General features: G+C 43.0%; 1 protein-coding gene and 1 non-coding gene across 2 annotated transcripts; both read left to right on the top strand.

Annotated features, from left to right (window-relative positions):
* Positions 1-6,628: 6,628 nt before the first annotated feature.
* Positions 6,629-6,710, top strand: TRNAS-AGA. The gene has a single exon. It is a non-coding gene; the product is annotated as a tRNA-Ser (tRNA).
* A 193-nt stretch (positions 6,711-6,903) lies between these two features.
* CFAP418 (cilia and flagella associated protein 418) lies at positions 6,904-16,323 on the top strand. Its single transcript, XM_033080338.2, has 6 exons — positions 6,904-7,012; positions 8,851-8,950; positions 11,374-11,444; positions 11,985-12,050; positions 13,866-13,961; positions 15,890-16,323. The coding sequence occupies exons 1-6, from the start codon at positions 6,912-6,914 to the stop codon at positions 16,047-16,049; spliced, it is 594 nt and encodes a 197-aa protein (XP_032936229.1). The 5' UTR covers positions 6,904-6,911; the 3' UTR covers positions 16,050-16,323.
* The last annotated feature ends 469 nt before the right edge of the window (positions 16,324-16,792 follow it).

Below are 16,792 nucleotides of genomic sequence, written 5' to 3'. Positions count from 1 at the left end.
AACCAAAGGTTTTCTAGGCACTGTAAAGCCATATCATAAAAGCAGACCCCATTTTCTGTAGAAACCAGAGGTTCTGTAACTTCACAATCAATCTGCAACATAAATTGTAAGCATGCAGCTAGATAAAAACAAATTTTATTTAGTATATCACAGTAAAAATCATCTAAATTCTGCTCATTGCAGCTTCATTTTGCTGTCAGAATCTCATTGGTAGCACTCCAAGGAAACACTACTTGTTATTTTTAAGATCTATCACCTTTTCTTGAGTTATTCCCTAGCCATTAAATAGCCCAGGAGTGCAATCACAGCTATGTACACTAGTAAGTTCCCTGTACAGCAAAAGGACTATCTTACATTGAAATGGTAAAGCATGAGAAGTTCCATTTGTTTGCCCTTCTCCCCTTAAACACTCAATGTGACTTTTTAAAGACTGAGGGTTGTTTTCTGTTTCTTCTTACTCTTGCAAGTTTTGTTTCTTCTTAGTTTACTCATGTAATTCATTGCAGACTTCAGGACAGCAACCTCTGTAGAAATTGCTAGTGGCCCACAGAGCTAGCATAAAATAAAAAGTTACAAGTCTACATAACCTTAATTTTATGGTTATAAGCTATATTTACTGCTATATCATAAGTTTGAAAGGACTGCTAAGTGTTCAGTGTGGGAATGGAGGGAATTTCTCTTAAGTTAGTTTTATGGAGAAATGTGTTGTTAAACTGTAGGAAAGGTTACAGTCCTTTCAAGTCCTCCAGAGCTGAATGCCTATTAGGCATTTTTAGGGTATATATAAAATACCCCAACCACTCCCTCAATATCACTCATTGCAATTCAGATTCAAGACCTTTGCTCTGTTCAAATCCCTTTGGTCTTAACACTGTAAATCAACCTGAGTGAGAATGTTATCAAGAATCAAGGTGGTAGAATTTAACTCTTGCCCACCTGCACTCCTTTGACTTGGAAGCATTTCTCAACATAGCACGTAGACACGGTGCAGCTCAGTGAGTCCACAGCAAAGCTGAGACTTTCTCAACATGAGAGATGGGAGTGCTCTAAGTACTTCTATTCTGATTTTATCTAATGAGTCTGGTCAGGCTACAATCACCTGGGTGACTCAGTTTCTCCACCTGCAAAACTACAATGACTACTTTCAAACACACTGAATCCTCTTGTGTCCTGCCAAAGAACAAATGCTAAACAAGAGAAGGCACTGTTGCTCCACACATTTCTCAGCCTCTCCTGTCCTCAATCCCTCACTCTCCTCTGCCAAGGTATGTGCCCACTCAGTTTGCTGGGTGACAATACAATAAGCAGGACTGAACACTGCCTGTAAACAGATTTAACAGAACACCTGTGTTATGGAGTCAACCTGCTCATGTACATTAAATCCATGTATCTGCCTCCAGAGGTGGATTGGCACAACTGCTATGTGACAGAACCAGCCAGAATGTAGAGACAGGATCATCTGTCTGCTTGATGGTACTGCCCTGTCTGCCCCTGAATGTGCTCCTGATGTGTCATGTGTGAGGAGATGCAGGGCTCAGGAAGAGAGAAGCCTGCATTGAAGGCTGTGCACTGCTCAGGGAGCCCTGTAGCTTCTTGGTTTGACACACAACATGCCCCAGTCTTTTGAAAAATCTCCTTTCTTATCTCCATTATTTTAAATTATGCCTGTTATCCACATCTACTGCAAACGTTGAAGTTTCTCTCTTCTTTTTGCTCACACCATTATCATTATCATTTTAATGCTGCATTTTTTTTTAATTGGAAACGGTTTGTTATTTTTACAGAACGTCAAGAGGATCTGAACATGAAACAAGTCTTTGCAATTCAGCCTAGAGTATCATTTAAAACATGAAAATAAATTGTGTGATAGAGAAACTGAGGAACAAATGCTTTCTGGTATTTGCTTTCTCTTTTAGGCATTAGAGTTTTTTAGAGTACAAGGAAAAATTCATTTCGTCTTCCAGCTAGAGTTTTCTAGCAGCATCTTCTGGTTTTAAACAATTGATGATCTACTCTTCCAGTAGAGGTCATGAAAATTAATTTTAGACTGGCCAAACAACCCCTTAAAGTTCAGTTTATCTTCTGCCAGATTTCTGAAAAACAGTAATGTCATTCTGCAATGCCCTCTGCTGGGAGACGCAGCCTGGAGCTGAAAGGAGAGTTACCAGTTCCTGTCCTCCAGCAAGGAACAGATATTTGCAATGAGATGGACTGGATTTTCACCTTCTGTATGAAATCCTGACCTTGCTAAAATCAGTGAGGTCCTAGCTTTTAATTTTCACTTTGCCCTTAAACATTCCTTCCTTTGAAAACTGCACTGGAAAAAAACCTGTTTATTTCAAGTCCAAATGAAAACCTCATTACTCACTTACAGATATTAAGACCTCTTTTAGCATTTGAGCTTCTAGAGGGAGTTTTCATGAAGAAGCTTTCATCTGAAAAAGTCTTTGTTCTTCTTGCCATTCTTTTAAGTCTTTTAACTGTAAAAGCCTGCACAAAATCACACATTCATATTATACAGGTGTGATTCTGCCTAACATATCTTTTCACTGACCAGGATTCTTGTACTGAGAAAAGGAAGCTATGCAGTGAAACAAAGGAGTATATCTGGAAACTGATGAGTGACACCAGCCCTGTCAGCTGCCACATCTGTTTCCCTCTGAGATGCAGTATCCTGGGGCCTCAAAAAGAAAAATATTAATCAGCCCCACTGAGCAGCTAGATATTAGTGTGGTGTTCACACAAACAGCACCTTCACCCCCACATGCACACTCACACCATGCCCCTGTGGCTCACAGGATAGCTTTTCCTAACTCACAACTCTTCCGGAGAATGATCCCTGCAGAATACTTTCCAGCCTTGGCAAGGGTGGTGGAACACTATCTCTGCTTTGGTTTCAGCTCCCTCAGCTAGGTTGGTTTTACATGGTGTTTGTCTCTTACCACAGCTGTGCAATGGGCAGCAAGCAGGAAGGATTTTTCCAGAGTAATCCTCAGTCCTCTGTGCTTGATGCTTTCTCCTTCCTCTTAACGTTCTCACAGCCTAGTCCTTCCTGGCAGGCCAATTATCCTATATTTACTTCTAATTATTATTTCTATCCATTAAATGGAAACATTTTTACCTTGTGATACGTTCTTTGCACTGACCTGCTTTATACCCATGTGCCTCCCTCTGCTCCACTTTACAGGGACTGACACCCTTGGTGCCAGAGAATGCAGGTGCAGTAAAGCTGCACAGTGCCCAGCAACACCACTTTTATTCAAAGTTACACATAATCATCATTGATTTGGAAGTGTGACTGCCTTGTTACACAGCCTTAAAAGCTGACAGGTTTTTTTCCAGAAACAACTTTCCAATGTTTGTTATGCCCTCATAGAGATCAAAATGTCATGGTACTAAGAAGCTTTGAGGATTATGCCATGTTCATTAAAAGGCCCCTAAACAAAGTATTTTTTTGTTTTGTATACTGTCCTGAAAAAATCTTCTGCTTCTCTTGGTAAGCACTACATCACACCCATTAGAAAATGAGCATGTATGTTTACAAACATCCAAAAGTAAGTTTACACCTCACAGCAAGGGCTAAGGTTGTCATCCTGCACACTTACCTGTTCTTCTCAGGAGCAGTTTTCTTTACAAGAGAGCTGTGCAGCCCAGGCAACAGGTGGTGGCTGCTCACATACTCTAGCTTTGAAATTATTAATTGAGAGGAAGGTTGGAAGTAACTGGAAGGTGTTCCAGTCCTCACGCCCCTCATGGGTAAGGCAGCTGTGCCAGCAAACTGAACTGAAAATCCACCCTCTGAGCTGGCATCTTTGATGGAAGGATTTACAGTGAAGTCCAAGACTGGGATAGCCTCCAGCATAAACTGTCCTTTGATCCAAGGCTGTCTCTTAACATCACAAACCAGTGTTATATGAGGAATCTTGTACACACTGTTAGTTTTGCTGCCAAGACATCTTTCAAGAAGTTGTCTCCCAATCTGGTATCTTTAGTAGAAAAATTTCCTTCACAGGAATGCTAGTGGTTAAAATTATGGCCAAAAATCTAGATTTAGCCCTGAATTTTCTCATGTTGATGCACTGTACTACTAATAAGAAATTAAGAGAGTCACTCAAAATTATGTTACCCTGGATTGTGACAAGGAACAGGATTAGAGTAATACCCTGTAACTGGGAGCAAGGAGCTGTACAGTTCTACATACTTTGGAGGCAGCAGAACACCTCGGGGAGAGGCAGTCACTGCATTACCTCCATCCCAACTTCTGGGACAAGAGACTGCAAGGTAGAAAGGCTTGCAACATCTTAGCACCACATCAAAAAGAAGAGTGCCTCCCTGCAATCATTTCCTTCTTATATGGCAATGGGTAGCACTCAGAAATGACTTAGGTATTACCTGGCTCTGCTGACCTCTTATTATTACCTGAGCTCTGGAGAATTCATTGTTTAGAGAAAAGGTCTGAGAAGAGTTCTGGTCAACCTCAACTCAGGCTCACTTTGGTTCCCAGAGAAAAGAGAAGAGAGAGAAATTAACACACTGCCCTAGAAAGTTGGTTTTTTTGTCTTCATCACTGCTGTGCCAAAATCCAGTTTTATCAGCACCACTGAGAAAGCTTTCAGAAGCTTGAGGATAAGAGAACATTATGGCTTCCACCCAGGACAGCCTTCCAGCTTTCTGTCCTCTCTTCCTCCTCTCTTCCTAAGGATATATTGAGATATTAAAAAAAAAAAAAAAAAGCCATCATCATCAAGGTGGTCATTCTGTACTTTTCTAGCCGTCAGCAATCAGTGACCTTTCCATTTGCACCCAAGCAGTCAGTAGCAGACATGATTTGAACAAGCCACTTCACTGATTTCCTAAGAGAGGACAAAATTCAGGGCGTGACCTCAACTCCTTTCTCCTGGCCACAGCTTAGCTGAAGGCCCAGTATGTCAGATTCACCTCAGTGTGATTCCAGGGACTAGTCTGGAATCAATTTGACCCAGTTAGTCTCTTTGATTGCATCAGGCCTTTCAGAAGTTTTGAACAACAAGGATCTAAACAGCAGGCAGCAATCTGCACAAAGCCAATCTTTTCAGTTCAACAATTTTTAAAGGTCTGTGCCTTTTTTCTTTTCTTTTCTTTTTTGTTTTCTTTTGGTTTCAAATGCTTTCCAACTGAGCAAATGCTGCAAGGAGTTCATGGGAGAAAGCCTCGAGGCACCCCTGACTTTGGCACTGTTATCCCATAGACACCCCATACATTTTTGGCACCTTGCAACAGACACACTGACAGCCACAGGATTGATGGAAAGGGAAAGAAGCTGTTTTGCAGTCAAAAGAGAATGTACTCAAATTTCTAAGGCCATTTGAAAGAATGCCAGAATGATACTGGATTTCGGCATTCTTAAGCTCCTTCAAGATGATGCAGCAAGTGGTCTTTTCCACATGTGATGATGTATTTCAGGACAAGAGTTTCTTCAAGATTTTCCAAGCCTGTGGGCTCCTGATCCTTTTTCAAATTACAGAGATGATAGCATACTGGAGAGAACTGTGATTAGTTTATACTCTCCACAGCTGCAAGAGATGAATGTAAAAATTCCACCCCAAAATCCACTTCTTCTGGATTGAATTTACCTACATGACACAGAGTCCTGGCCAAGGGACCACTTAAAAGAGCTGGAGCAGCATCAACACTATTTAGTTTCTTCCATCACATCAGCCCAGCAAAGACTCACAACTCTGACCCAACACATCTCCCCCAGCAGCACTGCCATGGATCGGGTGGGGGCATTAACAGCGACCTGAGGTATGTGGGGAGGAAAATGGAACAATGAAATAAAAGCTTAAGTACGAGGGAATTCAAACAGGGCTTGCAACTCATTAATCGAAATACCCAGAGAATTGTAAAGTACCTTGTTACCGAGAGCTTTGCTTGGAGCTCTTAAGGACAGCAGACCCCACTTCATCACAGGCTGACAAATTTTGAGCCATCGAGGCAACGGGAGGGTACAAGCCTGTGATTTCTGTCTCAGCTGACCTAAGGAGATGGCAATGCTCTTTTTCGCTTAACAGGACCGCTCTCTCTATACTGCTTCATTGTATTTCTTAAAAAATATCATGATATACAGCATCCCCTGACGCTGTGGGCGATGCTCTCACCTCGGGATGTCTCACCTCCCGTGCGTCTCTGACGAGAGCGGCGGTGGAGCTGGCACGGGAAGACCGTGACTGACACCTCTGTGTTTGTCTGGATTTATTAACAGGGCCATTGCGAGAGCCGCCTGTATGGGACTTTGCCCAAAATTGCCTGCCCCAGCTATGGGGGCTGCCAGCTGGGGAGTGCTCCTGGTTTTAAAGGGACTGGGGCGGCTCTCTCCGCAACCTACGCCAAAAAAACAAAAAATAAAGATTAAAAAAAAAAAAAAAAAACACCCACAGGCTTCTCCCACGGGACTTTGCAAAGCCTAGACGTTTTGTTTTGCTCTAAACAGACCAATATCCAGCCCAGTGAACTGCAGTGAACAGACATTAAATCTAACTTCTATTTCAAACCTTTCACTGCGCCCCGTGAGGAGCATGGAGCCAAGTTCCAAACCATGCTCCTTCTCGGTACAGATCATGGACGGGTGGAAAGGCGTAATGCAGCATGCGTAGTCGTGGCCGAGTGGTTAAGGCGATGGACTAGAAATCCATTGGGGTCTCCCCGCGCAGGTTCGAATCCTGCCGACTACGGCCGCAGCCCCGCGGCTTTCTTTTCCCTTTTTTTTTCCTTTCCCTGCCCGTTGTTCAGCGCCGAATCCCAGGAGCGGCGCGGCGAAGGCGCGGGCCGAGCCCCGCGGGAGCCCAGAGCCGCGCCAGCCCCCGCCCCGGGCCCGGCCGGGCGGGCAGACCCCGCCTCTGCCGCCGCCGCCTTGGCAACCGCGGGGCGGCAAGATGGCGGACGAGCTGGACACGCTGCTGGACGAGGTGGAGCGGCGGCTGTGCCGGCGGCGCGGCGGCGGCGAGGAGGAGCCCGCGGCGGCCAAGGAGGGCAGGTTAGCGGTCCCGCCGCGGTCCCGCCACCCTCACCACCCTCCCCGCCGAGCGAGGGCCGCCTGGGGGGCGCGTCCCCGCCTGCCCCGTGCGGCCAGACCCGTCCGGAACCCAAAATACGCGGGCTCAGGAGCCGGAACCGGGCTGTGTCGGCCAGTGTCACCTGCAGCCCGTGTTTTTTAAAGACCCAAATCGTGTGCCAGCGAGTTTAGTTAGTTCAGACAGTCTTTGTCTCCTGTGTGTATCGCAACCTGGGATTAAATATGGCGTTAAAAGCTGCACTAATTTCCCTCCGAGTTAGGGTTGGGGATTACTTGGCTCTGTAACTCACCTCATGAAAGCTCTCTGCATATAACTGGCCTCAAATATCTGTAACTCTCGCGAGAGCAGGGAGAACTTTAGCAATAGCATTGTCAATTATTTTATTCTCTTGATACTTGAGTCATTTCACTGAAATCACAGAATATTCTGCTTTGGAAGGGACCCACGAGGATCATCGAAGTCCAGCTCTTTGCCCTGCCTAGGACACCCCCAGAGTCACACCGTGTTCCTGAGAGCATTGTCCGAACGCTTCTCGAGCGCTGTCAGGCTGGTGCTGTGACCACTGCCCTGGGGAGCTGCTCCAGGGCCCAGCCACCCTCTGGGTGAAAAGCCTTTTCCTGATAACCAGCCTAAACCCCTCCTGACACAGCTTCATGCTCTTCCCTCGGGTCTGTTTTTTCTGTTCGTAATTTTTCTGTTCATAATTTTTCAGTTCATACTTTATTAACCATATCTGCTACAGTAAGCACTTAAGTTACATGCTACACTTTGAGGTGTCTGCCTCAAATTCCACAGTTTTCAAAATGGTGATTTTGCAAGTTTGGTCCTGACAGGGTCATTGCTGACAGTACTGCCAAGCATTCAGTGTCCAACACCCCAACCTGCCCTCAGGCTTCCATCCCAGACATCAGGTTTCCATCCTGCCCTTGGTTTTCCATCCTGACCATCAGGTTTACATCCCAGCCCTCACAGGCATCTCAGACTCCCTTTGGAAGGGCTGTGGACCAAAGAGGCTTGGCCAGATGTCTCCACAGGTGGGGTGCTGAGCACTTACCCAACACATATTTCAGAGTCTCAGGACAGGATCTTGAAGAATCCAATGACTAATGCAAGATGAGCAAGACTTCTACCCTTGACCACATTACTGGACTTCCACATTGTTTGCATAATGATTAGATGAGCACTTAATTCTAATTGATCTAATTACATTCTTGAAAAAAAAGAAGTTACACAGTTTTCTTCTTTCTCAGGAGTAGATTTGTTCTGGATTGGTTAATGCAGCAGTACTACAGGCCTCTCTTTCTTTGACAAAGAGCTAACAAACAGCAGACTTGAGTGTTACTTGAGCAAAAGCAAAGTGCAGATGATCTTTCTGAATGCATGCAGGTAGGCAGGAATTCTCTTGAGGATCCCTGCAGTTGTGTAGCTTGAGTAGAGACTTCCTCTGACCTTATCGTACTCCTGCTGCTGAAGCTAAATGTGAAAAATCAGGGTTGTCCAGTTAATTGCCCAGTAAGTGTAGCAGGGTTTATACTGTCATAGTTTTATTCACTGTTGGGAGTGGCTGGAAGTAAAAAAAGCAAGCAAAAATAAGACCTATGATGGGACAACTCAACAGTGACTGAAAGGTGTTATCCTGTAGTTTATATCTGTTCAGTCATGATTTGGATGGCCTGCCTGAGATACTATAAAAATATTAGGGGAAAGAGGCTATAACTGTTTATATTTTTTAACTCAGAGCTCTTAGAATTGCTGTAGTCTTGCTACAAAAATGAAGGCTGATTTGTTTATTTTTCAGCTCAGCTAAGGTGTTAATGAGGGCTGGCAGCAGTGAAGAAGATCTAGACGACATTATTGATGAAATCTGTAATGACAGCAGCTTTACCACAACACCTCCGGTGAGTAGGGGTTTGGAAGTTCAGAACAAGTCAGGTTCAAATGGAAGTAAAAGCATCATAAGCTAAAAAAATTCAAAACATTAATGAAAACAAGCTGTAGAATAAACTGGGAAAATAAAGCAGAAAGGAAAATGCAGTAATCCTGTGGTGAGGAACAGGAAAGGTATAAAGAGATGTTGTTACCTAGGCAATAACGCAATTAAAGGAAATGCTAGTTTAAAATAGAGGATAGCATTAATGCTCAGAATTGCAGAATGGTTGCAGTTGGAGGAGGGACCTCTGGAGATCATCTGGTCCAACCACCTGCTTAAGCAATACTGCCTAGAGCCAGTTGCCCAGGCCTGTGACCAAATGGCTTTCAGTTATCCCTGAGGATGTAGACTGCTGCCTCTCTAAGTAGCCTGTTCCAGTGTTTGACCACCTTCACAAGTTGTAAAGATTTTTTGTACATTTGAGTGGAAATTATTGTACTTCAGTTTGCACCCATTGCCTCGCCTGTCAGTGATCCCCACTGAGAAGAGTCTGGCTACATCTTCTTTATTTTTCCCTGACTTACCTTAATAAGGTTCTCCTGACCATTATTTTCTCCAGGCTAAACAATTCCAACTCTCTTAGCTTATAGCTGGATGTCAGATGGTCTAAATCCTCAATGATTTAGAGGACCTTCATGGTCCTTTCCTGGGCCCACTCTGTTATATCCATGCCTATTTTGTACTGGACATAGTGCCCCAGACATGTCTGTGAGGTTGTATCTGGAGTAATGTGACCCATTCTGGTCTCCCAAGAGTGAGATGGTGCTGCTGGAGAACCTCCAGCAAAGGCCCATGGAGATGGATAAGAGGCTGAAATGCCTGTCATATGAGGAGCAGCTGAGGGAGCTGGGACTGTTCAGTCTGGAGAAGAGAAGGCTCCAGGGGGATCTGATCAGTGTGTGTAAATAGCTGTGGGTGTAGTAAAGAAGGGGCCAGACTCTCCTCCATAGAGTGACAGTGACTGGACAAGAGGCAATGGGTGTACACTGAAACACACAAAATACCATCTGTACACAAGAAAACACTTTTCTTACTGTGAGAGTGGTCAAACACAGGAACAATCTTCACAGAGAGGTTGTGGAGTCTTAGTCTGTGAAGGTTTTCAAAATGCAGCTGGACATAGTCCTTGGCAAGCTGCTGAAGCTGACCCTGTGTTGACAGGGGAAGGTCCGAGCTGAAATGATTCTTTGATTCTGTCTCATCAGTGCTGAGTAGAAAGGAGGGATCACCTCCCTGGACATGCTGGCATCATCCCTCCTGATGTATCCCAAGATACTGTTGGCCCTCTGTGCTGCAAGGGCACATTGCTGGCTCATGGTCAACTTGTTACCGACTGAATTTCCCACAGCCTTCTCTGCAAAGCTGCTTTCTGGCTGGTCAGCCCACATGGTGATCTGTGCATAAGGATTAGACCTCCCCTGGGGCAAGAGTTTGCATTTCACCTTAGCTGAACTTGAAGAGATTCTTCTCACCCCATTTGTGGAAGTCATTTGAGGTCCCTCTTATTGGCAGCTCAGTCATCTGATATACCAACCACTGCTCCCCATTTTGTATCGTCTGCAAATGTCTTCTCCTCTCACAGCAGGAGATGGAGCTGAAGCCACAAATTTGCATTCTCAAGACAGTTACAATGATAGAAAGCATTGAAAATAGATATTCATTTGGCTATCAGCAGTAGAAAATGGTGTTACTTATACTTCATAATCTCCTGCAGATTTCCCTTATTTTCACAAATGACATTATTTTTGGGTTTTTTGTCTTTGATTTTTTACAGAGTGGCTAAATCTGCACCAATAAAAAATACTTCTATACATCTAAGAGAGAGAGAATTATGCCAGTAAATTAATATAATTTTATCATTTAATGTCATAAATTATATCATTTTATATCATAGATCATATCATTTTATATCCCTAGAACTTCCCATTTAGGATCTAGAGTTCTCATATTCTAGAATTCAAACAAACTCTTCTGTGTGCAGTAAATAAGAAACCTTTCAAACTCTATATTTTTGAATAATCTCAGTTCTTGATGGATTTTAATAAAACAAAAGCTAAAAAACATTAAGGGAGAGGGTTCCAAATTATAACTGGTTTTAAAAGCAAAGTTATTAAAAGGAGGGCATGAAATAGTAATTCTTGATTGTAAAGTCTTACATGATCATGTGGTGTGGAATTCCTTCAGCCACAGCTGGAAATTCAGTGTGGGAAGAGAAGCCTTGTTCCTCACTTACCTGTGTAACAAACTTACCTCACAAATTTGAACAAGAAAATTCCCAAAGCCTTAGTCCCCTTCTGTGACTGAGATTTTCTGGCTCCTGCTTATTAGGTAAAACAGAATATTGTAACTTTGCTGTAATGCTGCATTTATTCTTTGGTTACTTTTAAACAGAAATTGAAGTCTAATTCTACAAGTCTCACACCTGGAAGAAATAGTGTTGTTGTACAGGCACTTGGGAAAAGGTAGGTGAAAAATGTTCAGGCTTGTTGAACATTGCTTGATTATGACTTCTTATCCAATTAGACTTCTATCTTATTAGACTTCAGTCTAATAATACTGCTACTGCTTTTTAATCTGTGTTGACATTTCTTAAGAATGACATTGAGAAGAGAGACAGTCTTTTTAAGGAAAAACAGGTAATGATAAACAGGTAATTTCAAAGAACTGTTAATGTATTTTCATGTGGTCAAAATAAATTATTATAAATTTATTAATTATTTAAGCTCTTGAACAGCATCTTCCTTTGCCTTGTGGACATACACATTTATAAAATGCTGCAGTATGTAGACTCTTGTATATTTGGTATAGAGAGTGATTTTCGTAGAGTTTTTCTTTGATCACTTCGATAATGAAAATTTTGAAATTCTGTAGTTTGCAAACATTTGGATGCTTTGCCTATATTTTTTAATATAAATACCATGCTGTTAAACTAGGAGAAATGTTGTACTGCTTTCTCCAACCTGTTTTGCTATAATTTAGTATTTTTTTATGAATCCATATAGATGCTGTCCAGTGTACCTGGGTGGAAGTCTTTCACCATCTGGGATAGGAACAAATATTTCGAAAAGGTAGAAAACCTGAAAAAATATGTGCTACTTGGTTTATCATTATTTTTATTCACAGCTGTGTTTCTGTGGTGGTACAAAATTCTGCATTTGAACTGGGCAGGACAGTCATCTAAAGAAGTGGCTGCTTGTAACTGCAATTGAAATCAGCTGGTCCCTTCCAGTCCTCTGTTGTTGACCTCTTGACCTTGTGTTAGTTTGAGATGTTGAAAGATGCTTGCAAATGAGATGTAAAACCAAAAATCATTAACAAGTAGTTAAGGAAATTGCTGCTGCATTGTTATTTTTCCTGCCTCTCTTCATCTTTCTGTATAATGCCAGGTATGTGACTTAAATCAGTGGACTGGTTGAAATCATCCCAGAACCTGAACTGAAAATGGTTAGAGTGCTTTGCACTTGCAGCTGAATTTAGCAGAAGAGGTACTTCGATGATTTATCCACAACTTCCTATAGACCATTACTGCATTTCCATGTGGCAATTTTTGTAGTACAGTAGTTTCACGAATACAAGCCGCACGGATTATAAGCCGCACTTCCGGTGCCTCGACAATGTTGCTGTCTTTGTCAGTAGATAAGCCGCACCCCGAATATTAGCCGCACTTTCGTTCGTTGCGAGAATCCGTGCGCAGCTTTCACAAATTGGCCAATTAGTAACAGGATCGCGGCATAGCGGGCTTTACTGGCTCGGGGCGGGGCCAGGAAGGCTCGGCCCGCTCATGGTTGCTGACGGGGCCGGCCGGGTGGTGCTGCAGCCGCCGCCGGGCTCACTGGCCCCCCTCTCCCGTCAGCACCGCCCCGCCGCTGCGTTTACGTACTTGCCCTGCCGGCGGGCCAGGCACTGCCGCCGCTGGCAGGCATGCCGGCCGCGTCGCCGCTGCGTTTACGTACTCGCCCTGCTGGCGGGCCAGCCACTGCCGCCGCTGGCAGACATGCCGGCCGCCTCGCCGCTCCGTTTACGTACTCGCCCTGCCGGCGGGCCAGCCACTGCCGCCGCTGCCAGGCTCGCCGGCCGCCCCCTCCCATCTGCACCGCCGCCGCGTTTCCTCGCCCTGGCCGGCACTGCAGGCCCCCGCACTGCCGGGCTCCCCCACGCTGCTGACCCCGATTCTGCTGGGCTTCCCCCGCTGCCAGGCAGCCCCACCCGCCGGCCTTCCTGCTTCTGCCATGCTCCCCTGCACTGCTAGCCCCAGTTCTCCCGGGCTCCCCCGCCCTGCTGGCCCGGGCTCTGCCGCCCTCCCTGCCCCGCCCTGCTGGCTCAGGCTCTGCCGCCCGCCCCCACACTGCTGGCCCCGCCTCTGCCAGGCTTTCCTCCCTCTGCCGGGGCCGGCCGGGCTCCAGCTTGGCTTGGGGCTGCCGCGGGCTCTCACTTCCGTGTTGGCAGCTTTTAGAATTTTGTTAATGTATTAGCCGCCCCGGAATATTGGCCGCACTTCTGGGTTTCCACCAAAATTTTGGTCAAATTGGTGCGGCTTGTATTCGTGAAATTACTGTAAGTACAATTGTGTACTCAACACATATTTGGGTGTTGCCCAGGTGCTGTTGCAGTGAGGTAGACTACAGAGAATATATCAAGTGAATATCAGTTTATTTTATGTGTTCAGTGAGGAAAGGAACCTGTAAAAATAATACATTAACATATCATTAAATCACATACCATAATTCTGAACATGCCAGAAATATAAAAGCATTAAGATTAGCTGACATTGCTTCTAGTATTTCTGAGTGAGTGCTGTACTTTGGCCCATTTGTGATGGATGTATATTTATAAGTCTGACTCAATTGTTCTGATTCTCTGATTGTTTGTTCTTCTTTGTCCAGAACGTGTGATCAGCTACGTTGTACTGCTTGTGACTTCCGTGTGTCCCTTTTCAATGACTACATCTGGGATCAATCCTGTGATTATCTTTTTTTCAGGTGGGTCTGGGGTGGGTATTAGTGTTGTGCTACTGTGCTTTGGGGCTCAATAAGGACAGGAAAGATGAAAAGTCCTTAGCACTGCTGTGTCATCTGAAAAGAAGCATGCATGCTACCTGTTTGGGATCAGGTGGGACAGTCTGTGGAAAGAGGGAAGCAATCTCCCAAATCTGTTTTCATCCTTTTCTATCTCTTCTCCCATGTCCCTCCCTCTGCTTTTAAAAAGAATTCAAGTTTCATGGATCAAAAGGCCAGATTATTGCTGAAATAAGCAGGTAACCCATGTGATGGGTTGGACTCTGCCAACCACTGCAGGGTGTTTACAATGTCAATATGAATGCAGACTGTTCAGCATGTGCTTTGCAGCTCACCTTCAGTCATAGGGACTGTGATGGTTTCAAGTCAGATATTTTTTATTCCACTATCAGGTGTGCTGTCATGTTCAGTGAAAACTGAAAATCAAATAGCTTTATTTCTTAACAGATTTCTTGAAGCAAGGTTTGTTTAAATGGAGAGGTGGCCTTTTTGTTTTCTGCTTATATTGTGATGTCTTTAATTCCTTAAATAGTTTTTGAAGACTTAAAAGTAAGGAGTTCTTATTTCCAGTTTCTCTAAAGCTAATGCCAAGACTTAATGAAAGGTGTAGTGGGCACATTCCTAATAGCATCAAATCTGGATTCCTCTTATTTTAGTACAGTCTCTGTGTGTGCCTGTTAACTGATAGAAGAGGTGAATATGTTCAGAGTATGTGCTTGGACAGTGATGTGACTGTCAGAGAAGACATTAATGGAGACATCAGCTCCTTTTCCATTATTTTTCATGTATTACATCTTTGGTTATTCCTGTATTTTTCTTCCAGTCTCAAAATTTGTATTTCTTATTGAATACCATTATTTTTCCCATTATTTAAAGCAGCTTTGAAAATACCATGCTACAAAATTCTCCTAAGATTAGTTTGGTAGTGGAAAAGGTTTAAACAAAAGTGGGATTCTTTTACTTACCCAAAGTCAAAATTATTTTGCTTCTCAGATCTTGAAATTAATAAATGAAACAAAAGAAAAAAATATATGAGTGGAATTAGTATCATATACTTGTAACATTGATTAAAATCTGTAATCTTTAGCAAGATATTTAGCTGTTTATTTTACAAACCTGAATTTTAGAAAGCAAACTTAAAGCATTTTCCTTCCATCAATTTAACTTTTTCTAAAAATTCTTCCCTTTATACTTGTCTTGCATTTTCTTTATTTAATTTGGCTTGTTAATGTTTTTGAGCAATTCAGTGGCCAGTGGCCAGGAGAAGGTAATAAGAGCAGAGATAGCCAAAATGCTGCATTTTCACTTGCTTTTTTTGAAACAACTTGGTTTTGTCATAGCATGCTGATTTTTCATTTGTTATGGTTAATGGCTGCGCAGGAATTATTTCTGGTTTTATATAAGCCTACCCTCTTATGGCCATTTCATTTCAGCCACTTTAACAATCACCTTGAGTAGCAGTTCCTGATGAAAAGTTTCATGATGAAAGTTAACTCTGTAATTGTATCCATTATGCATAGCAATTTTTACAGTAAATTTGATATGATAAATTCATTTTTGGGTGATTTTTTAACACAAGAATTAGCTCTGCTTGATTTTCTTCCCAATTCTTTCTCTGGAGGATAACTGGAAGTATCTAAACCCAACAGATAAAATTATTTACAAAAACATCAGTCTGTAGTTGAGAACACAGAAACTACACACTGAGACTGCTCTCAGGAAAGGATTGTGTTCAAAACAGAATTCAAATATATCCCCAAATTCATCCATGACAGTGATATTCAGAATTGTCCTTAAGATGTCTTCTGATTTGAAATGGCCTCATTAATATTTTTTCTTCAAAAAAGAACAGAACAGCCCTGCATCCTAAGATGAATTCACTTCTTTGGCAGGAATAACATGCCTGAGCTCAGTAAACTAAGAGCAAAGATGATAAAGAAGAAGGGAGCACGTGCATATGCTTGTCAGTGCAGCTGGAGATCCATTGATGAATTAACTGACCTCCAGACAGAGCCACAGCTTCGGTGGGTTTGTGGTAAACATGGACAATGAAGTCTCCTTGTGTGGGATACCTACTTGTATGGAAATGGCTCTTAAAATCAATTTGTTTCCTACCCTGTTTTCTGAGAACAGATGGAAAATTAAATACTTCGATCTAGAAATAGATTATAATACCCAGATTTCAACCTGAAAACTTTTTTTTTTTTTAATTTAGCTGTCTTGCAAAGCAGTGTGGGGAGTTGAATTATTAGGAGAAATAACCAACTTGGAGGCTTTCTGGAAGCTAAATGAGGTTAAAGTTCATACTCAGTAGTGTTAAACAAAAGAACAGAAAATAACAGACTTGAGCATGGGCAAAGCACCTTGAGACTGTTCCTCACATCTAGCGGAGAGCCTTATTTCCCATGTCTGCAGAATCTTGGACACAAAACGGTGGTTTGGGAGACAGCCATGACACACAAGCTTATGAATTTCTGCACTGACCTGAATCCTACTCTTCTGGTTTGCTCATAGTTGTTAATAAGCAAGTGGTTGTTTATCTCCTAAAAATTACTGTGAGATCAGTTCTCATCTTAAAGAGTTCAGCACATCCCAAAACTTTACTTTCTTTTACCCACCAGTAGCCAAAACTGCAGGTGCTGAGAATTTTCATCCAGTTCCTACTACTTTCTTCAGAGCACCTTCTGCTGACTAAGGACTTCTACCACAATGAATTTCTTGAACTTCTCTTCAGCCCACACTGCACAAGAGATGAACAAGTTATTGTGCAATTATTAAATATGCAATTTTAAAGA

Source organism: Catharus ustulatus, chromosome 1 (assembly GCF_009819885.2).
Source record: "Catharus ustulatus isolate bCatUst1 chromosome 1, bCatUst1.pri.v2, whole genome shotgun sequence".
In the NCBI taxonomy this organism is placed as follows: Eukaryota; Metazoa; Chordata; class Aves; order Passeriformes; family Turdidae; genus Catharus; species Catharus ustulatus.
Note: the sequence above shows the minus strand (reverse complement) of the source record. Positions and strands in the feature narration are given on the sequence as shown.

Bases quoted from the DNA above. Each gene is read 5' to 3' on its own strand.
- CFAP418 (XM_033080338.2), top strand. From the start codon at position 6,912: ATGGCGGACGAGCTGGACACGCTGCTGGACGAGGTGGAGCGGCGGCTG. The intron at 7,013-8,850 runs GTTAGCGGTCCC...TTTATTTTTCAG, and splicing joins GCGGCGGCCAAGGAGGGCAG to CTCAGCTAAGGTGTTAATGA. The intron at 11,445-11,984 runs GTAGGTGAAAAA...GAATCCATATAG, and splicing joins GTACAGGCACTTGGGAAAAG to ATGCTGTCCAGTGTACCTGG.